Here is a 24,654-nt window from a genome sequence, read left to right on the forward strand (position 1 = left end):
TGCTGTTTTACTGTTCTGCACTTAGCAGTGTCATTACAGTTGAATTTCTGGTTTGCAGATTTATCTGCATTTATGCATCCCTAGTTGCATGTATAGAAACGGTCTTCCTTCTCTTTGCATGATGGTTTCACTGATGCTTTTTATACAGGCACTTCTACTCTTAAAATGTCATTCTACCATCACACGCAAATTTTCACACACCATGTCTTGTTTTGTGCAAAGGCTGGAAGTTTGGGGCCATTCATGGGCGATCTGGGGTTTTTCCTGTGGAGTTTGTACAGCCAGTGGCTGCTCCTGACTTCATTAGCATTCCTGTGGACAAGAAAGAGGAACCCAAGAATAAGCAGGGGCGCGTGGCCGCCTCGGCCGCTGTGGCTGTCGCTGTGGGGTCCGCTGCCGCAGCACACGAACTAGGCCGGTCCATTGAGGTATATGTGCTTGACAGGCATGTAAATCCCGATTTATATATACCTTAGATCCTTCTGAGAGCCGGTGTGTCACTGCATCTCACCTCTAGGTGGCGTCTCCTGTCAGTGAGTATTCAGAGGCCTTTACAGACAGTGCTGATATGGACATCGATGAGAGAATCTTTCAGGACAGCCAATACAACATGGTGGAGTTTGCCAAGAAATATTTCAGAGGGGCCCAGAGAAACAACGGGTCTGTTGATTACATGGGGCATTGTGAACTCAGGTTCTCACAGTTGCATAGCTGAATTAAGAAAAAACAATAGATATACTGACATATGCTTGTATTTTGCAGTGATTCATATAAGAAAAAGTCAAAGAAGACAAAGGAATCCAGAGAACCATCAGAAATGGTGAAATTTTCCAAGGTACAGAATACAGTATACATTGAGGTTTCTAAAAGAATATAGCTCATTTAAAATGAGTATACTGTCATGATTTACTCACCGTGTCATTTAATGAACAGATATTGAAGCTTTTCAGCTTTAAAAACCATAAAAGTCTCATAAAAGTAGCCCATGCATTTTGTGCACTATATTTCAAGTCTGCTGAATCATATGATAGCTTTGTGTGAGGAACAATTTAATTAAATATTCGCTAAAATTGGATCCTTCAGTGAAAAGAACCAACTCAAAGAATGTTTCATTAATGAATTGTACATTGAGATCTAGGGTGAATATAATCAGCGCTTACTTTAAATACATTTTATATAATTTTAATATACCTTTATATAATAATAAGCATGGTTGGTATATTTTATGAAGCTTTTTTTATGCATACTCTAATTGATTTTTGCTTTGGTTGTTTAGTCTCCAATTCAAGAGTCCCTGATCGAGTTCACTGATGAAAACATGAACAGAGTAGCTGGAGAGATTTTTCTTGGTAAGCAGAATGTTACGTTTACACAAATTAAGTGTCAGATTCTTTTTTCTGTCATAATTTTTTTCTTTTTAAAGGAGAACTCCGGTCAATTTTAACATTGAGATCATTTTTTTGTACATTTGGAGTGCTGTCAGTACAGAGAACAACGACAAAAATCGGTGTTGCCTACACCGTGTTATCCTCTTTTTAAAATTTGCACCCTGTTGACTTCAATGGGGCAAGTTTTAAACCAGCTTTTAGCCTCTTAACATCCTTGATGTGTCATTACAAGTGCACAGCTTATGTGAGTGATTCCTTCTGAGTGATCACGGGTGAATCTGACTGCAGTAGATGTGAAAGATATTAATAAAAATGATGTTTATTCAGCCAGCGCACATACCTGTATTTACTTCCTGTTTTCGGTCGAAGTCCATAGTAATCGATTGTCGGGTTCACACGCATAGGTTTAGTTACCTATGATCACGCGCGTGAACTCGACAATCGATTACTATCGATTACCGATGTTAAGAGGCTAAAAGCTGGTTTAAACCTTGCCCCATTGAAGTCAACAGGGTGCAAATTTTAAAAAGAGGATAACACGGTGTAGGCAACACCGATTTTTGTCGTTGTTCTCTGTACTGACAGCACTCCAAATGTACAAAAAAATTAGCTCAATGTTAAAATTGACCAGAGTTCTCCTTTAATGTTTACTATCTTATATGCCTTCAATGATGATTATCCTTCAGCTATAATGAAGTTTATGGGAGACTACCCAATGAAAGGTCAGGCCGAGCAGGACGTTGTCAGCACCATCCTAAGGGTATGCAACTCTTTAAATAGCCCAACAAGCCTTGCCATCATGAAATATTAAGATACCAGACAGGAATGTGCTTAATATCTTCAATGTCACTGTGATATAAGCTCAATTTATGTTGCAGTTGAGTGGCGAATATGGATTAATGAAGGATGAAGCGTACTGCCAAGTCCTCAAGCAGATCACTGGGAACACCAGCTCCAAGACGTATAAGCCTGCTTTTTTTTTCTGAATGAGCGAACCATGTAGGACTCATTGTAATGTGCGAAGCAGATTAACAGATGATCTTTACTGTGTTTCGCAGGGAGAGTTGTCAGAGGGGCTGGAGGCTGCTGTACATCCTCACTGCATACTACAAGTGTTCAGAGGCGCTTAAACCTTACCTGCTTAAACACCTTCAGGATGTCTGTGCGAGTCCTGGGGTGCACTTTCAAGGTATTTTGCCTATATGTTACAAGTACACAATGCATATTAAAGGGTTAGTTCACCCAAAAATGAAAATTCTGTCAGTAATCACTCACCCTCATGTTGTTCCAACCCCATAAGACCTTCGTTCATCTTCGGAACACAAATTAAGATATTTTTGATGAAATCTGAGAGCTGGATCACTCCTCCTGCAGGCTTATGGACACCTTAACTTGCTGGCCCAGAAAATGTATTAAAGACATTGTTAATATAGTCGAAGTGACTACAGTGGCTCAATCTTAAGTTTCTAAAGCGACGAGAATACTTTTTGTGCGCAAAAACAAACAAAAATAACGACTTTATTCCACTTTTCATTTCATTCTCTGTGGACCTCGAGTCTTTTTAAGTTGTGTTTAAGCGTAGCGCGTCTGTGTTGCACGTCACCACGTAGGCTCACTATTGGGCGACGCTGGTCATGTGTGATACGTGGTGACGTGCACAACAGACGCGCTACGCTATTACACTACGTAAAAAGACTCGAGGTCCAGAGAGAAGGAAATGAAAAGTGGCATAAAGTCGTTATTTTTGTTTGTTTTTGCGCACAAAAAGTATTCTCGTCGCTTTAGAAACTTAAGATTGAGCCACTGGAGTCACTTGGACTATATTAACAATGTCTTTAATACATTTTCTGGGCCAGCAAGTTAAGGTGTCCATAAGCCTGCAGGAGGAGTGATCCAGCACTCAGATTTAATCAAAAATATCTTAATTTGTGTTCCGAAGATGAACGAAAGTCTTACGGGGTTGGAACAACATGAGGGTGAGTAATTACTGACAGCATTTTCATTTTTGGGTGAACTAACCCTGTAACTGATGATTACAAATAACACGATACGTCGATAGGCATTGCCAAGGCTTGTGAACAGAACCTAAGGAAGACGTTCCAATACGGTGGACGTGTTGAGCATCCTAATGGGATGGAATTGAAAGCTATGCTGGTTAGTTGCACATAAGCATATTTCAATGCTAATTTCAGTCACATTTTCACCAATCTGTGCTTAATTATGAACAATCTTTTTCAAGGCTGGAAGGAGCTCCAAGCGCCAGTTGTTTCTTCTTCCTGGTGGACTTGAACGCCACCTAAAGATCAAAACCTGCTCAGTAAGTTGCCTCTGTAATATTTATTGCAGCTTGACCAATCATATTCATTCAGTAGGAAACGTTTGATTCTAATTCACTCTTGTTACTTTGAAGGTGGCTCTGGATGCCATTGAAGAGCTGTGCTATGAGATGGGTCTGCATAAACTTGAGGCCTTGGATGAATATGCTATATTTGTTGTCACAAACAGAGGTGAGATGACAAAGAGGAAAAAACCACATAGTTCAAATAATTTGCCGCTATTTGTTTTCAGTAGCTGAGATGGTAGAGATGATACAAGGAATACAAGCTGCTTTCTCATGTGTTGTCAGGCCAGAATGTCCGGCCTCTAAACAAAAGGGAGTACATCTTGGATATTGCTACAGAGGCTGAACACGTTGATAGCAACTACAGTCTGTGGTTTCGAAGAGTGATATGGACGCAGCCACTAAAGTTTGACAACGAGCTCGGAGTCACTATGCATTACAATCAGGTACATCAGCCAGACTGATTCAATTTCCCAGACATTCCTTTCATGTCTTGTGCTGCTTATTTCATAAGTTACAAAGATCTAAGGCATTTGTCCTGGTTTTGACCTAAGTTATCTCTGTTCAGGCTATTAATCTGATCTTCATTCATATTTTGCAGGTGTCCCCTGACTACTTGAAAGGGCTGCTCAGTGTTGTCCCACAGGGTAAGGCCAGTGAGCAGCAGCTTCAGCAAGTGTCAAAACTGGCAGCTCTGCAACATCGTGCCAAGGACTCGCTCTACCTGCCCTCCATGTAATGCCATTAATGCCACACTGAAATGTTATGTATTCGTCAAAAGCTAAAAAATTTCACATTTACAAGTGACATTAAAGGGATAGTTCACCCAAAAATGAAAATTCTGTCATCATTTACTCTCCCTCAAGTTGTTCCAAACCTGTATGACTTTCTTTCTTCTGCTGAACACAAAAGAAGATATTTTGAAGAAAGTCGGTAACCAAACGACTGATGGACCCCATTGACTTCCATAGTAGGAAAAAAAAAATACTATGGATGTCAATGGGGACCAGCAACTGTTTAATTACCAACCTTCTTTAAAATATCTTCTTTTGTGTTTAGCAGAAGAAAGAAAATCATACAGGTTTGGAACAACTTGAGGGAGAGTAAATGATGACAGAATTTTCATTTTTGCGTGAACTATCCCTTTAAAGACATTTATAATTGTACAAAAGACTTGTACTTCAAAAAAATGCTGTTCTTTTGATCTTTATATTCATAAAATAATTTTGAAAAAATGTGTTACGATTTCACAATTCTTGTAACATATAGATTCGTTGATAATCAAAAACATGAGCAGCAAATCAGCGTATTAGAATGATTTCTGAAGGATCATGTGACACTGAAGACTGGAGTAATGATGCTGAAAACTCAGCTTTGACATCACAGGAATAAATTACATTTGAAAATATATTAACATAGAAAACAGATATTTTAAATTGTGATAATATTTCACAATTTTACTGTTTTTACCATATTTTTGATCACATAAATGCAGCTTTGGTGATCAGAAGAGACATTGACCCCCAAACTTTGAACAGTTGTGTACACACACTGACCATTAAACATAACTGCCTGATCTCCAGTCAGAAAATTGTAGTTGTCGAGGAATACAATCCCAGGGATCAGGGAGAAATGATTCACTCTGAAGATGTCTGTCTACATATGAATTACTGTGTCAATAATTCTATAGTGGTAAAACTCGTGATTGTAAAAACACTTGTGTTTATTGTAATTGTTCAGCTGGCCCCTGATGGAGAAAATCACCTGGCTAGTGTTCCTGAGGTCATTTGAGTTTGACACCTCATTTATAGACTAACTTTCTCTTGTTCTCTGCCATCAGCCATGAGGTTCAGGAGTGTATTCCCACCCAGCTGTTTGGTCTCCAGCGGCCCCAGCAGTGGTTAAACATGGTAAACCAGCATATGCTGCAGGTGCAGGCCCTCAGTCCTCATCAGGCCAAAGCACAATTTCTGGGTGAGGTGTTGACTTAGGAGAACAGCCCATGTGGAGGCGCGCAGCCATTTATTCAAAAGGCTGATTGTTGTACTTGTGTTTCTGTTTCAGGGCTTGTGAGTGCTTTTCCCATGTTTGGCTCATCATTCTTCTACATACAGAGCAGCAGCAACGGTGCTATCAACACCCCGTGTGTACTGGCTGTCAATCAAAACGGTCTGAACTTTCTAAGCAAAGAGACTCATGTAAGTTTAACCCCTTGTTTCCCAATCTTTACTTAAAGCCTGTGTGAAGATAACCTTTTAAAGCTGTGTTTCTAAGACTGCATTATTTCTTAATTTAATAGCTTAACTTAAATTTTTCATAATTAAGAAAGTAATATATGTTTAAAATGAATTGAGAGTGAGTAAATAATGACAGAATCAGTACAAAAGTTTGAGGTTGGTGAGATTTATTAATGTTTTTGAAATAAATCACCAAGGCTATTTATTTGATCAAAAATACAGCAAAAATAGTAATATTTTTTGAAAAATGTTTACAGCTTCTATTTTAATATACCTTAAAATGTAATTCCTGTGATGTCAAAGCTGAATTTTCAGCATGATTACTCCAGTCTTCAGTGTCACATGATCCTTCAAAAATCATTCTAATACGCTGATTTAAAGAAACATTATTATTAATGTTGAAAACAGTTGTGCTGCTTATTATTTTTGTGGAAATCATGATACATTTTTTCTCAGGACTTTTTGGTTAATAGAAAAGTAATAAAGGACAGCATTTATTTGAAATTGAAATATTTTGTATCAGTATAAATTTCTGTACTGTCCCTTTTGATCAATTTAATGCGCCCTTGCTGAATAAAAGTATTATTTTTTTCAAAAATCTGAAATCTGAATCTCTTTAAGGCTCATATTTAAATCATTAGCACTTTTTTCAGTATTTTAGTAAATATGATGCATGTCCTAGATATAGATTTAATTGAATTTTGCACCAATTTATGTAAAAGTATGCATTATTCTGGGATTTTAATATGTAATCTGCTTTGGCACTGCTTAAGTGTCCATTATACCCTATATTTGCAAATGTATTTGCATTTCCTCCCAAGATATTATATAACATGGTCACGTATAGACTTCACAGCTGTTTTCAATGTTCCTCAGGAGCCGATGGTGAAGTTCCCGCTGAAGGAGGTCCAGTCCACCCGGACACAGAGGCCCACAGCTGGCTCCAGTTACCCGTACGTGGAGATAATGCTGGGTGACCTAATGTCTCAACGCATTACACAGTTACAGCTGGACCAGGTATGGACTTTCAACTAAAAGAGGGAATGTGTAATTCCAAATCATCACACAATATAAATCTAAGGCATATATAATGAGTTTTCATTTTCACTGGGCCATTGTGGGCTGAGCTTATTCCTGTGCGTTTGACTTTACAGAGCCTTGAGCTGTGCCGTGTCATCGCCATGCATGTGGAGAACCTGCTGTCCGTACGAGAGAAGAGACTTACTCTGCCGCCCAGTGAAATCACACTGCTCTAGCACGCCTTCTCACTGATTAGTACTTTTATGGCAATAATTGCAATCAGACACTATTAAACTCATACACGTCCAAAGCCAGCTGTCATTATAGATAGTTCAATATGTCTGTTTGCAATTTAACCAAGTTCCAGGATTAGCTTATTCTCAACAATTTGCATGCTTTCCATTAGGTTGAACATGTGGTTCCATAGTTTAAAACACTATATTTCTACCTCTAGCTCCGAATACATGATCAGCAAGAGTTTTGTTTTTATTTTTTTATTGTATTTTTTATGAGAGAGAAAGAGTGATAAAATAAATGTAGCCACTGTTTTTGAAGTTGCACTACTTGAGACTTTTATGATTTAAATATTTATACAATGTTTTTATTATGTTAAATTGTCTATGTGGACGAGAAATGCACTATATGAATGTAGTAGGCATAATATGAAGTCTTTATTCTAAATAAAATAAATCACAGCTGTACTGTTTCTCACAATTTAATTTTATTACACTGAATGCACATTGAATAATATTAACATTACGCTGTTAAATGTTCGTAAAAAAAAAAAAGTTAAAGTTTTAACTGACTGATAACTTCGTGCATTGTAATTAAATTGACAAGGCAGTTCAAACGTGTGAATAAATAGTAAAGCCAGCCGAATCCTGATCCGTGTTTTCCACGCGTTTGCTGGCAGTGGGCGTGGCTTGGTGAATTGGTTACAGATTCTTGCCTCTGATTGGCTCTCCTGAGACGTGGTTCCTGCGAACTTGCCCTGTGGTTAAACTGCATAAACACACAGCTGAAAACTTGCACGGCTTGAGGAGTGGATACAAAAGAAACTGGAGCTTGCATGAAGGATCACATTGTTTCTCTGCACCGATTCACGCCTAACGGAATTTCTATCAATCTGAGACGGTGCGGGAGCTGTGATATATCTCTGATTCGGCTTCAGGATGATGAAGTTTAGGTTCAGACGGCAGGGAAATGACCCTCATCGTGAGAAAATCAAGCAGGATCTATTTGCATTCAATAAGGTATGTGGGATATATAGCGGTGGGTCTCCTGTCTCTCGAGCATGCATGCGTTTCGGGTTGCACTGAAATCGACTGAAAGAACATTTAATTCAAGCAAATAATATTAATAATTACATGCACTGTTTAAATGTTGTTTTTAGTAACACGCAACTGTTAACAGCAATGTTTTCCAACTATCAGGGCCATATATATAGACTAAGGATCAACAATATAGCCTACACGCATTAAAGTTGTTTGAAACAATTAGTACTTTATGTATAGCAAGCTTTTCTTCTTGTTAGTGCACAGTTGGACTTTTATAGCTTTGCGAGAATGAAAAAATGTGTCGTGTTTGATATTCATCTTCATCAGTGGAGCTCATTAACTCCGATGAGATCAGGGCGCGTTGTCTATTGTGAGTGACCTCAAAGTTTACTCATGTTTGTAATCTTCAGCGGTTAGTTTTTACATTTTTCCAACGAATTTCAATTGCAGAACAGGAAGTGTCTGCCATGAAGTTTCTTTGACTTAATTTTGCTATGTTTGACAACTTTTTTTATTTATTCATTTGCATGTGTATATACAATAAATAATATATGAGATTATATAAGAGCTAAATATATTAATTTAGTTCAATGATAATTGTATTAAATTAAAAATAAATAATGTTGGTTTATTGATGTTGGTTTCTGAGCCTTGAATGTATCCTGCAGGGTGATTGTAAGGATTTGTTGAGCTCTTTATAACGAGACTGCTCTTAAATCATAATGAACATGTTACTGCTCCCCTGCCAGAAACACAGAAAGGATTTGATTGTTGGCTCTTTACTGATGACCAAACTCTGGCAACATTTCTAGTGCCCTCCTCATTGTAAAGCACCATGAGAGATAACATTTTTAAACGTCTTGGGTTAGCCCTCAGTTTTTGTTCATTTCTCTAATGCTGCTGATGACTTTTACCCACAGATGGTTTAGTGGTGTGTAAGGAAGGTGTTTGTGTGTCATACTGATGAAGTGTCATGACACTGTGTACAATGTTACAAGAAGGTCCTGTTATTTACTATGTCACACTTTGTCAACCTGTGAAAAGAGATCCGCATCCTTCAGACAACTTCAAGCCTTGTTTTGCTTAAATTCGTGCCCTCTGTGTGTTGGTTTAAGATGACGTTTTTAAAACTGCCCCAAAACATGTTTCTGCAAATCATTTTTGATAGCTTGTGTGAAGATGAATTTGACATTGTCTGTCAAATCTACTAGGTTTCCTTCCTTACTATTTCTGGTTCTGTATTTGTGTTGTTGTAAAAACAAGGAAATCCTCTTCCTGTCAGGATCGCTCAACTACATTGCTAATTGTAGCATCAGGGCTCATAGAGGTCAATGAAGTATGAATTGGTTTCTTTTTTAGAAAAAGAGGAATTTTTACATTTCTATCTGATGTACATTACATGTGAGTTTAAGTTCTGAATGTGAGATTTCCTCTTTTCTCTTTTCTTTTTTTACTCAGACAGTTGAACATGGATTCCCAAACCAGCCAAGCGCTTTGGCCTATGATCCCAAACTGCAGCTTATGGCCATCGGAACTAAATCAGGGGCCATCAAATTGTATCCTTTTGTGAGCGCTTTACTAAAATGGAATCAATGATATAGGTAATTTTTTTGTTATACACTGACTACCCCTTGGGATAAAAAAAAAAAAGATAAAAAAAAGTGTACTTTATTCAACAAGAATGCATTACATTGATCAAAAGTGGACAGTAAGTACTTTCACATTGTTATTTTTTTTAAACTTTTTTATACAGTATCCTGAAAAACAATGTATGGTTCCACAAAAATAGTAGGCAGCACAACTTTTCCATGTAGACACAAATGTGGACAAAATTCTTTTTTTTTATAAGTAGCCACTGTTTGTCTAGAATACAGGGATTCTCTCAATCAACTTCATGAGCTGCATCAGGGATGCTTATAAAACGATGATGGAGTTATTTGTCTATATAATGGTTTTACATTTGACATCAACAGGGTTATTGAACACTGACTTATTCAATGTTCTAGTATTAAACTCTTTGCATCCTTGATACTTCTCCAAACTCTCAGTAATTTTCATAAAATGCTGAGAAAGATTTGGTCATGTTTATCTCGATGGATGATACAATACAGTGAGGGAATGTCCTAGTTTTTGGTTCACTGATTGTGATGAATTACTCTGGATGTATGGCTCTGTTGTGTTGAAGACTTGTCATCTGCCTTGGTACACAGTGTGACTCACTACATATTGTGCTAGTCCTATCAAACTTGGTACTTTAAAAACAAACTTTCTAAATCGTCATAATTATAGTTGACGCTGTCCAGGCCTGAATGTTTAAGTCCAGTGGGTTTAAGGAATGTTCAGGAGGGTATTATCAGAATAAAGTGTTGGAGACTCCTCTGGTAAGCTATCATTATCTAGTCCTCTTGGACTGGACGAGTCAAACATCATGGATGGAATACATCCAAAAAACTTTCACAGTAATGCTTGCTTTTTTTCTTGAGATGGAAGCTGAGATACAGGCAGGATCAGTGATATTATAGTGATTGTGATGGTACAGTGCAGGTCTTTGAGCTTTAGGAGGCTGGTAGTGTCAGGCACAGCCCAGCTGAGAGACGCTCAGCCTGCAGCCTTGACTCACTCGGTGGGGAGGGTGGGAGCTGAGGACGGCCTGATCTGACAACCTGCCACTCACCAGATCTGAGCGAATGTCTGTCAGCACTTAGAAGCTAATGCCTCGTCCGTCTGACAAGAAGACTCAGGGTAGAGAGAAGACAGAGACTGGTTGGGTGTAAATAAAGGGTTGACTTTGAATAATGACAGATTTAGCTTTGAAGGCGTTTGATCGGGTGTTGAAGGCTGTGTGATGAGAGATCAAAGTTCGGTTTACCCATTCTGACTCCATCCTTATTAAAACTGGATGTCTTTGAATAACTGCTGGGAATATAGCATTAGCTTAGAGTTGGTCAGTCTCTCTGTCTCTCTCTCTCTGTCTGTCTTGTTGCTTTTTTTCTGGCATTAAGAGTTCTTTTTGAGAGACATAAGTTTTGTTCAGACGTTTCCTCAGAATTTTATTTTACAAGGAAAACTAAATGACTTGGTCTCACACTATTTTGTTTTGTGCTCAAATTCTGCGGAATGGATTTAAATGCTAAAGAATAATCAAATTAGCCCAAGTATGTAATAAACTAGGGTTTTTTCCCATCCTTGTCATATTATATTAGGTGGTAGACCCATTTATCAAAATTCATTGCATTATTACATTATTTGTATTTATTCTACTTATTTATTTCTAATTTTGTAAATATTAAGTAAATAAGCAAAAGTAATTTGAAGTTGGTAAAAATCTGTTAAACAAAGATTCTGTAATCCTATAATATTCTTTTTCACAAATAAAGAAATGGTTAAAAATATGAAAAAAAGGACACTATAATCTGGTAAGTTTGTGCACGGGAATTATATATAGAAATTATATAATATATATAATTTCAAATAAAGACAAGGTAAACACTAATTTTACTTAGCCTATAGCACACAGCGAAAATGACATGGATTTATATAGTAGGCGCCAGGACAAAGTTTGAAATTAAGAGTTAAAGTTGCCGACTGTGCGTCTCCATTGACAGCTGACCTCCCCTGTCTGCATCCAATTCGCACAGACCGACCATCACGCACGAGAGTAAAGGTGATGATACATTGGACAACTTTTTGAGCAATGTTGCGTCAACGGGCAACCAGGTGAGACACAGGGCCCACGACCGATCTGAAGTATCCAATTAGAAATTTGTTGCCCGTTCTCAATGAAAAAGTGCCCAAGCAACATTGATTAAAAAAGTTGCCCTGTACATCAACACCTCTAACACTAGTTCATGCAGGCTACAAATGCACACTTCAGAAGATCTCACAGCTGAATTCGACTGTCTGCAAGGTTTAGGGTTAGGGTTATTTGTTTACTAGACATTCAAAGACTTGTTTAAATGGTATAAAGGAGTATATGCTGAATGCTAACGGTAGATGAGAAAGGGACTGTGGTATTACAGATTTTGCCGTTCTATTAGTAATAATAAAAAAGCTAATGCTAATGTTTTGAATATTATTTACTTGCTTTGTTTGACAGTTATATGTAATAAGATATGATTATATTGTGTGCTCAGGCACTGGCAGTCTCAATGCTGTCAAAATAAAAGTCCCACTTATGACACATTGGCCAAACAGAAACAGGCTAATGCAGATCGGTCTTGGCGATATAACGGTCGACCACTAGTAAAAACATAAGTTACGCAAACTAACAAACCTGTTAAAGGGGTGGTATAATGCCCCTTTTTACAAGATGTAAAATAAGTCTCTAATGTCCCCAGAGTGTCTATTTGAAGGTTTAGCTCAAAATATCTCACAGATCATTTTTGTTATAGCATGTTAAAAGTGTCCCTTTTTGTGTCTGAGCAAAAATTGTTTGTAGTTTAGTTTGTGTCCCTTTTAAATGCAAATAAGCTGCTGCTCCCGGCACAGAGGGCGGAGCTTCAAGAGCTTGCACGTGTGTGTGTGTTAGCAGCTCTGATTACCTCATGCAAACATGCACTAAAATGTCAGAAACTGTTCTGCCTTTTATGTTCAAACTGAAGTCAGCCAATGATGGAGAGACTCAAGAAGAGGTGACAACATGTAGAATGCAACAGGACGTTTCTGAATGGTTAGTTGATGAATTTGTAGCTTATGTGTAGTTAATTATCTTCAAGTCATTGATTAGCATATTCTTTAATGATGATCTATAAATTGCTAGTGTTGGAACTGTTGTAAGATGCCTACATGTGAGTGACATAATATTGCATTTGTGTTACTTACTGTATTGCAATAAATGTTAAAAGACGGATGAAAAAATTAGCAAGATCTTTATGAACAACTTATTTAGTAAAAACAGAATACAGTCCACACCAGAATTTTATCAGTTCTTGCTTGAGTTATTTGATTAAGCTGTCAGTGCTTTCTTCATTAGTTAGGAAAAAACTGGAACGCTGCTGTGGTTTGATAAGCTCCATTTTATCTGGATTGGTTCCAGCTCCAGATGTGTGGTTTGCACATCAAAGGCTAGCTTGCTGTGATGTGCATAGCTCTACAGCCCCGGTCATCCTGATGTCAGACGCCAGAACGGCCCATTCTGAAGCGCTTCTGATCAAGGGTGCTGTCATCAGAGTTTGTCCAGTTCATCCTCTGCAAAGCTGTTAACAGAAGCTCCGATATATTCATTTATTATGTGACTAAGCCATTAACCATGCCAGTGAAAAAAAAAAAAAAGCTCTTTTTTTTTTTTTTTTTTTCTCTGATACAATTCTTTCTCCTATTGCAGTTTAATAGAGTGCTGCAGGCTTGATGTAGATTTTTGTTGTTGGCCAAAACCTGAAAATTTGTTAGCTTTTTAGCACTTCTTGTTCCATCAACCTTAAGTAGATGATTTTTTTTTTTAATGGGTTTATGGTTAAATGCTCAAATAAGGTATTTGGTTAACACAAGCTCAAGATATTTTCACGTTTCATTCTATGACATAAGTAATACCCCACTCTTGATTTTAAAAAAGGCATTTGCTAAATAGGACAGATGTTGTCACAGACTTTAATTTCACCTACTCCCTAGTCTGTTTCCACAGCCTCGTTGTGTTTATAATTGCACTATTCTAACTCAAACTTTATGGGAAAATGTTTTTAAATAAAGAGTTGTCTTAATCTTAGTGATGATGACTGTAACAAAGTTAATTTATAAGGGAAGGAGGAGGCGGGAACCGGCGAACGTTCAACACACTTTAAAGGGTTAGTTCACCCAAAAATGAAAATTCTGTCAGTAATTACTCACCCTCATGTTGTTCCAACCATGTAAGTCTTTCGTTCATCTTCGGAACACAAATTAAGATATTTTTGATGAAATCTGACAGAATTTTGACTCCTCCATAGGCTTCCAGTGTGACCGAAACTCACCGGCCCAGAATAGTTATTAAAACATCGTTAAAATAGTCCAAGTAACTACAGTGGCACTACATTAAGTTTATCATGCGACGAGAATACTTTTTGTGCGCAAAAACAAACAAAAATAACGACTTTATTCCACTTTTCATTTCCTTCTCTCTGGGCCTCGTAGTGTTTTTGCGCTGCGCGTCTGTGTTGCACGTCATCACGCAACACACACATGACCGGCGTCGGCCAATAGTGAGCCTACGTGGTGACGTGTAACACAGACGCGCTGCGCAAAAACACTACGCAAACCAACTAGACATCCAGAGAGAAGGAAATGAATAGTGGAATAAAGTCGTTATTTTTGTTTGTTTTTGCGCACAAAAAGTATTCTCGTCGCTTGATATACTTAAGATTGAGCCACTGGAGTCACTTGGACTATATTAACGATCTCTTTAATAACTTTTCTGGGCCAGCAAGTTTCGGTCACACTGGAAGCCTATGGAGGAGTGAAACATGGCTCAGATTTCATCAAAAATATCTTAATTTGTGTTCCGAAGATGAACGAAGGTCTTACGCGGTTGGAACAACATGAGGGTGAGTAATTACTGACAGAATTTTAATTTTTGGGTGAACTAACCCTTTAATAAATAAACAAACACATTAACAAAACATAACGTAAAATAGTCCAGGCCTGGCCCTCTCTCATCCTTCACTGTCGTCCTTCTCCTTCCATGCAGGTGTAAAATAGCATGTTGCGCAGGTGATGCTCATTATCAATCACGCCACCGGCCTCATCTGGTTCTCACGACCCTCGGCCTCGTCCTGCTTGCCACAATGACAGTGAAGTCATGCAACTGTGGTGGAGTGTCTTTATAGTCTGTTTTTAATTTTGCCGAATGTATTTAGGTTCAAAATTCATGAAAGTTGTTCATTCGTGAAAATTATGATGAACAAAACCTGTAAGAATCAAACTTGTGTTGGTCACAGAGCTTATTTTTGTCCAGTATTCCAAAAGCCTATCGAAAAACCCTATTAGGTTTTTGTCGAGGGAACGAGTGTGATGCTAATTTAGGGTTGACCTACAAAATATTTCATCGCTGCAACACTCTTTATCGAGACAGATATTAGGATGTCCTGCCCCAAAACCTACCAATGGCTTACTGTTTAACACTAGAACCGCCACGGGGTAAAATTTACCCATAGCTCTTTTTCAAATGTACATAACAGATTTTCTATAAGTCTCCTAGTCATTGACTTTCACTAAAATTGTGTTATGTACAATCAGCTGTTGTTAAAAATTCTTTAGATAAAAGCAGATTAAAAACGGGGCATTTATACCTATAAGTGCCAGCAAGTCAAATTTACCTATATTTTCGTGCCGCTTATGTTGGCAGTGCCTTTCACCCACTGAGATAGCGGTAAACACAGTTTGTCACAATGGATAATATTACACCACACAAATATGTATTTATTTTCTTCTTATTCTCGTTGTCATTGCAGGCTGGTTTAGCCTACATTCAGTTCACCATTAAGAAAAGTCATTATTGTAGCCTGCTTAAAATAGCCTAGAACATAAAACAACAGGACAAAAACAGTTGATGACTAAAAATAATCATTTCATGACTCTAGAGTAGACATTACTTTGTGAAGACAATGGCATAATACAGTGACATTTTTTTTGGTTTATCAAAACAGTAGTTATGTGCATAGGTCAATTTTACCCACTGGTGGTTTTAGGTAGGCCTATACAATGACCCCTGGCGGTTCTAGTGTTAACCAACAGTGGAAGAAAAACTGTTGGCAACTTACTAACTATTCAATATTTATATGCCATTACTGGTACAGAAATGTCGAACCTTTAAAATCCAGCCGTTTTTTTTTATTTTTTATGAGCCAATATTCTTGATCCTCTGAAGGCTTGCGTTTAAATTAGATATTTACAGTTGCCTTTTGTTTCTTGGCCACAGTTTAGTAAGCTTTAAATGTAATTTGAGCTTGTCTGATCATAAATGTGTCTCCGCTGCAACCACAAATTGAGGCGCAGGGGTTGGAACTATATTTTAAAGCTAAAGGGGAGGACAGACGAGGGGTAAGATCGGAAAGCAATGAGACTGCTGGGACAGAGGAGCTGTTGGAAGTGCCGGATTCACTCCTAAAGAATGCATGTGGCTGTTCCCTTATTCCACCCTCTGCTGTAAGAGGACATTCCTCTGCACTATTGTTGCCAGTCCTTGTCTCAAAGACATCTTTTGAAATGGTTTCCCGGGCCACCGCTGGAACAGGCTGGTAATCAGGATGTGCTTCAGATTTGAGGAGCGACAGCTTCCATGATTTACCCGTCTCTCTCTGGCAGGCTGAGCTATGTAACTGTCTTCTGTTGTTGATTATGACTGCGCTCAAATGAGGTGCTGTCCCCAAAATGAATTTCGTCATTGCCATGGCATCCCCTTGATTACTTGGCACACATTAGAGCTCATTAACCTAATCTAACAGGCGCCATTTATACTCTATCACAATCATTAGAAATGATCATACTGCTGCCACAAAAAGAGGTCAAGTTTAAGGCTTGCACAGTGAATAATATGAGCAGCTTCAGTTTCATGCCGACTTTAAAGTGCACATATTCTCCGTTATCATTATCAAGGGGGTTAAAAGAATTAAGAGTATAACCAATCACACATACAACACTTCCATGATATATTTCTTGCTAGATCTTGAAATTGTCAGTCATCTTTCCTATCGTCGTTTGTCTTCTCAATCAGGCGCGGTAGCTCTGCGTGAATGGATCTGTATGCATAGGGTCTTATCCTAGTGTGCTAGCTATCTGTTTTCTTCTCCCAGCGGCATTGCTGCAGCTCTCTGATCTAAACCAGGAAGCTTGCATCTACGCCACTGCAAACAGAAACACTCAAACATTTGTCTGGTCTGGAGGCATAGGCTTATCACAACTTTTAGTTTGGCAGATTGCCTCATCAAAGACTGACACTCTCACATTTCACATTCCCACGTAGGGATGTCCTCTCTTCTTATTGAACACAGCTGAGGAAACACTCGAACGCCTCTTCATTGGTTCATTCATAACTTTCTCGTTTTGCTGGAGCTTTTTCATCCTGATGGATTTCGATGGTGCTTCTGAAGGAAATTTAAATGTCTCTCTTTGCATATCTTTTCTCTCATGTGTCTCAGCCTAAAGCCATTAGTATTCTGTTGTGAGCCTCATGGTCACACACAGGGAGCACAGAATCAGTCCCCTTCCCCCCTGTAGTGCACTCTGTGGCCGGTAAGCAATCTATAGACCTTTTGGAAACTCTAATAGTGAAGAAGACTCATTGAAATCTGTTTAATGTTCATTGCTGCCAAACCCTCCACTTAAAGGACCACAGTTTAATTACGAATTGTGGCAAGTTACTTGGACGGGAAAGGGTTTGCCTGTGGCTTCTTTATAATGACCTTAGTTTGGTTTGGAAATAAGCGGAACAGACGCAGGAATCTCCTTCCAGTTCGTCTAATCAGTGGTGACATGAACTGAAAATGGCCATGCACTATGGGTAAAACAAAGTTCACGGTTAGTTCTTTGTTACTGAAACTGCAGTTTCTAGAAATGCTTACAAAGCCAAAGTTCAGTTGGACCTGCTGTATGTCAAGTTTCGTCATTTGCCTTTTTTAATTTTTTTTGTAGATGGTTTACAGGAAGGAATCTCAAATTGCATATTTATCTCAAATCAGATGATATTTTTAAGTAGGCCTAATTAACTATGAGGATACCATGTATCTTTGGAACATTTTATATGTTTTCTAATTTCTATCTAAAAAAGGTGGATACAAAAAAGACTGGGTTTAATCCATCATTCATGGCTCATTCAACAGCTTCATTTTTTTTTTAAGAGAAAACTCCCATAATTACTTGGGTTTTGTGTCTTCAATATAGGACAACGTATGTTTACTACATTAGACTTCGGACACAATGTCTGCTGTTTGTCATTATTCAGACCGTGAAATTACATTATCCTTTGCTAACTTGTTAGCGCTTGAGTGAGTAATTGTCGAGCATTGTTGGGAGTATGGAGAGGAGATGGCCGGTGTGGGCCCTCGGAGAGTGTGTTTGGCTTATGTTGTGAGAGCAGTCTGGGGCCCAGGAAGGGAGTTCTGATTGTTACATGACTTTGACATGTTAAAACTCTTTTTGTGGTAATGGAGAGGGTGGAGAGAACATCTATAGTGTGGTAAATATTTATACCATTTAGGCCTAGATTAATTTATGTTTAAGGCAGTTATTTTAAAGCTGTAGTTTCCCCTTGTGAAAAAGCATTGTATTAAATGTGCACTTGTACTTCAACTCTGTGTGAAATCAAGTATATATTTAAAAAAAACTGTATTTGAAGATATTATATTAATAAAATAAAAGGCTTAACTTGGTACACTTTCATAACTGTTTCTTAACGGACTTAAGTATGCTTTGAAAAAGTGAAACTTTTAATTTAAGGAATTGTTGTAAGCATTTATCATGCTTTAATGGACACTTATTTTGATGTTAAAGCTGCATTTGTTGTTCTGTCGGAGCATAGTGTTGGTTAGGTTTCAGTGAATATGATAAAAAAATCTTGACTGCAGCTTTAACATAAAACAAATATAATGTACTTTATTATCATTTTTAACTGTAGTGTGTTCAATATTACATTTTAAAATTATTGTTTTAAGATACTAAATTGCAACTTCATTACAGGTTTAATTAGAAATATATTAAAATACATGCCATACAAGCTTCAATAGAAATGACATATTTGGTTAAATTAGTTTACAATAAATACTTGTCAGTACACTTTGCATGTTTCATGACTACTTGCATCTTCAAGGTAAAAAAATTACTTAATTCAGCTAATTGCTTTTTATATAAATTTAAACCAATACATTTAACACTTGATGATAATCTTTTAAAGTATATAATTGAAGTACTGGAAGGAGTTTTTTTTTTTTTTTTATATATTTATTTACTTTGTTGTAGGCCACAAAAGGAGATGCTTTGAAAATTTTTTATGCTTATCTTTTTCCATACAATGAAAGTATCTCTCATGTCTCTTAACTAAACAGCTGCTAAGGTATATTGGATTTCCAGATTAGCAATTTAAAGTAAAATTTTCAAGTTTCTGCTCGCTGGGTTCTGTTTCTTTTTGCATTGCAGAAACTGTCGTTATTGGCTTTAATATTGATTATCTTGGTCAAAATAACGAACATCTAAATACTTTCATGGATTTCTTGAGGGTAAAAATGTGATTTTAAAATGTTGTTGAACTGATTTGGATGCCTTCAGTTGTTTCAAATTCATGTTCTTTGTGTCTTGGGAATATCAGGTTCTGTTTTGAGTGTCCACTTGTTACTTCAATGGAAACTTCAGTATTCATGTGAGACATGTAGCTGAGGAAAATTAATTCTGAATTCAGTGTTTCTGAAAGATGTTATGACTGAAGAACATTGTCTAACTCCTAATAGCCTGAGAGGATGGGACAGAAATCCTCCCCCCCCCCACAAAAAGGAAATCTGTTTCTTTCTCCATGTCAACAAAAAACAAACCAAAACCATGCTGTGCCCTGTTCAGAGTGCAGCCATCTCATGGTTTGTAATCTCTCCGCACCATTAGCAATGCACTGAGGTGGATGGATTGGCTCAAAAAGGAGGGTATATTGACTGTAGGGGGAGTTTTTGAGGGAAAAAATGACAGGGCCTCTCTGCTCATGTTAATGGCCTGTTGAGTAATCAAGGCTGAGTGTGAGATAATTTTACAGATGTTTCTGTTAAAACATCTTTTCCATGCTTCACACACTCCTTTGGTTCTGTACTTTTTTATCTCAATTATTGAAAATCATTTTCTCCCCTTTTAATCAAATTTCTCGTCTAAGCCAAGGAGCCTGTATTTACTTTTGTTTTATTAATTGGACATCTGAGCTGGACTTTCTTTAATGTGGTCCAATAAATTGTTTGGGTACATTTTGTATATTTCTTCTTCCTTAGAGGTTGTTTTCTTTGCATCCCTATGTCAGTATTATTAATATTATAATTTTTTTGTTTTCCGGAAGCTCAAGTGGTTCTGCACAATGTGGGAATACAAGAACTGATAAAATGTATACTGATAAAAGCTTATGCCTAATGCATTAATATGAATTACAGTGTCAGTGAGAATGGAAGTTTTAGTCCTATAGGAAAGCAAGATTTACTCAATGAGTGTGCTTACATGTACAAATGATAAAGTATTTTATATATTCGTAAAGATATCTTAATACTATTATTATTGATGTAAAATCGATTGATCGCCATTAATTGCATCTAACATAAAAGTTTGTTGTGTGTGTGTGTAAGGTGTATATAATGTAAATTCACAAACTTTTATGTTAGATGCGATTTAACCAATTTGAGCACTAACTGTCATGTATATTTTTCTTGTATTTATTTATTCATAAATAAGAATCGTATAATCAGATCATTATATATAAAAAAAAGCAACTCAAGAAAACTACATTTGAATTCAAATTATAATTTTGTCTGGTAAAGGAGTTTCATGCAGACAGAAATCTACATGTATATGTTGCGTAAACCATTTATGACCATTACCTTATAAACAACACCATTTAAGGTGTTAACATACATGACCTTTCACCTGGTTCATCTGGTTAAGCGTAATTGGTGTAAGATTTTGCATGTAAATGCTCTGTGTCATGTTTCTCGGCTTTTGAACCTTTTCATTGTGTAGCATTTTTGGGGCATATGAGCCTCTTCTGCAAATAACAGGATGCCTGTTCCCGTGTGACATAATCGAGATGCTGCCATGGCAACCACGGGGACTTCAGAATGGAGCAGTTCGTCTGGGGTGCCGTTTCAAGAGCCTGGTTGTGTAAGACATTATGGGCTTGATTAGGCAGCAGCTGAAGTGGCTCTCAGAGAGCTGTGTGTGAGGTGGCAGGGTGACGTGCGGCAGTGCCACACAGCCTGAGCTTTTGTTCTGGGCTCAGTCGAGCTGACGGTGTGTCCTGTGCTCCCTTCGCTCCCTTCGCTCCATCAGTGCATCTCTTCTCATTAGTCTGAATCAGATGTACCTACCCTGCCTCACAAGCAAGTTTGCTGAGAGAAAGGGACTGTGTTCAGAATCATCACGTCCATTCCAACCCATTGAAAGTGAATAAAAAAACAACGATGACGTTTTGTGTCCATTTAATGAAAATGCATGTATTAAAATATTGATTTATTGTTAAAAATTAAAATAAAATATTTTATAAAGATATTGATTATAAATGAGAAATATAAGAAAAATTGTTCAGTTGAGGTCTGAACCCAGGTCTTTTACACATTAAATTAAAACTTGTTAATAATGTTTTACTTTTCTTCTCTAGTGAAAGAAGTGAGCAAGTATTGCAGCTGGTGCGTGTGTTTTATATTATAATCACAATAATATAATATACAAACTGCATGCTGTGCAGAAAAAGACTTATTTCACATTTAATTCAATTGTGCACAAACGTCTTTCTTTTTATCTTTTTGGTCAAATAATGGCACTTTGTAAACTCTTTCAGCTTATTCATCAAGCTGCAAATGGATGGTCGGGTTTAGGGCATTGCATTGTGGGATAGGGTATTTGACGCAGTGTTGTTGGGTTGTATACTGCACATTTTGCCCTAAAAAATGTGCATGCTTTGCACAGTATACATATTGCTTCAATAGTGCGCTACTCCAAGCACATTTGTGCTCTGTTTAAAGTCAAGATTTCACCTCCTCTCTTTCACAAGGCTTGCTGAATTGAGTTTTTCTAAGGATGTCTCCTCCTTCCTGCAGAGTTTGGATCGTTTTACGTGGATCAGATTTGACCTAGATATCCACACTTTTGTTATGAGAGTGGAAGGCTGTGTAGTTTCGTAATGAAAAGCACACCACAATAGCCATCCAGAAATCATTTGAGCTACAGTCTATTGAAGAAAAGCACAATCAGCTTTGCCAACTGCTGTTGATGTCAAACTGAAAAAGAGAAGTAGGAGATTTCTCTTGATTCTGGAGACATTCAGGATCAGATTGAGTGTGGGCCTATCAGAGCCATTTAGTTTTGATTATATTTTGGCTCATTTCTTAGTGTTTAGCTCAGTGGACTGTTTAATGAGCGTTATATGTCTGCAATTACTTCCCTCAGAGAATCCTCTGTTTCATGAGTTTAAGGCTTTACACAATGTTGCTTCTTGGCCTTACATTATAACTACATTCACCACAGCTTTGGCTTGATTTCCCTTTGAAAAAACAAGATTGAAAGTGATCAATTGGAGCTGATATGTGACAAACATGTCTTAAGTAGGGCTGCAATCAATCAATAAAATTAATAATAAAAATAAATGAATTGCGTGCATGTCCGTACATTTTTTTTTTTGTACACCATGAATAGCAAGCATTTATCAAGACTCAAAGGTGCAGTTAGTGATTTCTAAGAAACGCTGTTGACAGTGGATCAGACCGAGCACCACAACACACATCGGGCCAATCAGCAGTAGGGGGTGTTTCCACACATCATGTGTGACGAGAGGCAGTAAGCAAGAGGGAGATTTGAAGAAAGACTGAGAAAAGGTCAGAGGAATATCACCGGAAAAAGAAGGGTTATGATCAGGCAAGAGCTTTAGGACCAGCGTTAATATTAGAAAAGACCCAAGAGAAACCTAAGCGAGAATGCCTGAAACCAGACGCAGAGGTTGCGTTGTTTCTGCTCCAGATGTGAGAACATTGGTTTTGCTATGTTTTACAAAACCGAGTTATGCTGTTGATGTAATGTTAGCAAGTAGCTGGACAGTTTTGAATGGAGCTAGTTGCTGCTGGCGACTAACAACGAGGGCTGCACGATATTGAAGAAAAATGCGATATGCGATAACTCATTAAATGCGATATTCCATTACGATATGCGATACGATAATGCTTAAAGTGTGTAAAATAAACTTGAACTATCATTAAAATATATTTAAAATGATATAACCTACATACGTGTTTCACATTCTTTTTGTGACAAGAAAACATCCCTACAACTTCTGAAAATGAACAGCAGTGTTTTACTGTAGCATAAGTGTTATTTTAACATCAGTGTAAACCATGGGGTTTAGGGTTTCAGGCTATCCTACATTAGGTTTATTAAACAGCAGTGAGAGATTTTCTCTTTGTCCTTTGTTCATGACCCCAGTTATTGCAAGTCGTTGCGATATGCATATTGCGATATATAAATTTTTGATATTTCGATAATTTCGATATATTGTGCAGCCCTACTAACAACAAATTCTTGCTCTTGTGTACTGTTAATTTTTGTTGTTCTTGTCATTTGTTCGTCATCTTAGCTTTTTTTCACAAAGCATTATTTTCTTTCATTCAGCTATGATAAAGAGACATCCACTCTTGCATTGCATGTATGTGAATTTTGGGGGTGGAGCAATGAAGGGAGGGGTGTGTTTGTTTGGGTTGATTTCAAATATCAGCAGTGTTTCTCAGAAATCGCTTAATGCATGTTTAAGTTTGTGCATTGTTTGAAGAAAGCATGAATAGATACTCGATAAACTGAAGAAAATGTATCAGTTCTCAAAGCCTAGTCTGAAACGTTTTCCCTTGAGGTAATCTGTTCCCAAAACAGATGTGAACCCTTGAATGCACCATTGTAAAATATTCCTTGACTGGGCATTAAGATATGGCGCTCCTGGGGTGGAGATGACTGGACTTCATAAAGACACTGCTGCTGTCACTCAGATACACTTCCTCTATGGACAGGTAAGATCATGTTTTAATGCACATGTTTGTTTACATCAATTATTGTAGCTTGGTGCTGGGGTGTGTTTTATTGAAATTATTGGTCTTTTTTTGTTGTTGTTGTTTGTTTTTTGGCCATTTGAACAGTCAATAAGCTGTATGGGATTCTCTCTCTCTCTCTCTCTATAGGGGAGGATACTTTCTCTGTTGGATGATAACACCATTCACCTATGGGAGATAGTGCAGAGAGAAAACCACTCACATTTGATAGAGGTTCACAGCTTCAATCTGCCTGGCAGGCCAGGCATTGAGAGCACCAGGTAAGGTTTTTTTCCCTTTTCTTTCGTTATTTTTTATTTTTTTTAAACTCTTCAAATTTGTCCAATCTTGTCCAAACTATGACCTTGAGGTTGCTTGCTTCTCCTCTGTAGTGCGACTCGTGTGACCGTCATGCTGTTGAAGCTGGGCTGTGATCTTCTTGCTCTGGGCACTGAAGGTGGCGGGGTACACTTTCTGGAACTGCCCACCCTCACGTTGCTGAACAAGTCGCTGTTCCAGGACGAGGTCATGCAGAGGTGAGAGCTGCCCTTCCAGTGTCCATATTGACCTTGTCACATCATCAGGTCACTCGGATGTTACCTCTTTACTAGTTGTCAGGCTAGCTGTATTTAGCTGCATTTTATTTATAAATTTCAGTTATTATACTAACCAGTCCCTCCAGGA

The 24,654-nt window shown here is 37.7% G+C and overlaps 2 protein-coding genes across 3 annotated transcripts in view; both read left to right on the forward strand.

Moving 5' to 3' along the window:
- Positions 1 to 7,222, forward strand: part of myo15aa (myosin XVAa) — a gene marked incomplete at its 3' end in the record, with an annotated part of 38,341 nt that extends 31,119 nt beyond the window's left edge. The window contains exons 50-65 of the mRNA XM_081388904.1: positions 223 to 428; positions 518 to 660; positions 763 to 835; positions 1,277 to 1,349; positions 2,075 to 2,148; positions 2,267 to 2,349; positions 2,447 to 2,577; positions 3,448 to 3,542; positions 3,628 to 3,705; positions 3,799 to 3,895; positions 4,015 to 4,175; positions 4,331 to 4,464; positions 5,570 to 5,703; positions 5,794 to 5,927; positions 6,843 to 6,983; positions 7,121 to 7,222. Of these exons, the coding sequence (XP_081245030.1) occupies positions 223 to 428; positions 518 to 660; positions 763 to 835; positions 1,277 to 1,349; positions 2,075 to 2,148; positions 2,267 to 2,349; positions 2,447 to 2,577; positions 3,448 to 3,542; positions 3,628 to 3,705; positions 3,799 to 3,895; positions 4,015 to 4,175; positions 4,331 to 4,464; positions 5,570 to 5,703; positions 5,794 to 5,927; positions 6,843 to 6,983; positions 7,121 to 7,222 (1,859 nt within the window). The remainder of the gene's footprint in view (positions 1 to 222; positions 429 to 517; positions 661 to 762; positions 836 to 1,276; positions 1,350 to 2,074; positions 2,149 to 2,266; positions 2,350 to 2,446; positions 2,578 to 3,447; positions 3,543 to 3,627; positions 3,706 to 3,798; positions 3,896 to 4,014; positions 4,176 to 4,330; positions 4,465 to 5,569; positions 5,704 to 5,793; positions 5,928 to 6,842; positions 6,984 to 7,120) is intronic.
- Positions 7,223 to 7,979: 757 nt separating this feature from the next.
- The window catches only part of llgl1 (LLGL scribble cell polarity complex component 1), a 43,284-nt gene continuing 26,609 nt past the window's right edge, over positions 7,980 to 24,654 (forward strand). Inside the window, exons 1-5 of one of the 2 annotated variants that reach the window (XM_081380125.1) lie at positions 7,980 to 8,239; positions 9,722 to 9,819; positions 23,871 to 23,952; positions 24,121 to 24,251; positions 24,363 to 24,506. In XM_081380125.1, coding sequence (XP_081236251.1) covers positions 8,159 to 8,239; positions 9,722 to 9,819; positions 23,871 to 23,952; positions 24,121 to 24,251; positions 24,363 to 24,506 — 536 coding nt within the window. In that variant the 5' untranslated portion in view covers positions 7,980 to 8,158. The remainder of the gene's footprint in view (positions 8,240 to 9,721; positions 9,820 to 23,870; positions 23,953 to 24,120; positions 24,252 to 24,362; positions 24,507 to 24,654) is intronic. The other variant, XM_081380124.1, reaches the window with a different exon arrangement.

The sequence above is a fragment of the Scardinius erythrophthalmus genome (assembly GCF_964197995.2).
Source record: "Scardinius erythrophthalmus genome assembly, chromosome: 1".
Classification (NCBI taxonomy): domain Eukaryota; kingdom Metazoa; phylum Chordata; class Actinopteri; order Cypriniformes; family Leuciscidae; genus Scardinius; species Scardinius erythrophthalmus.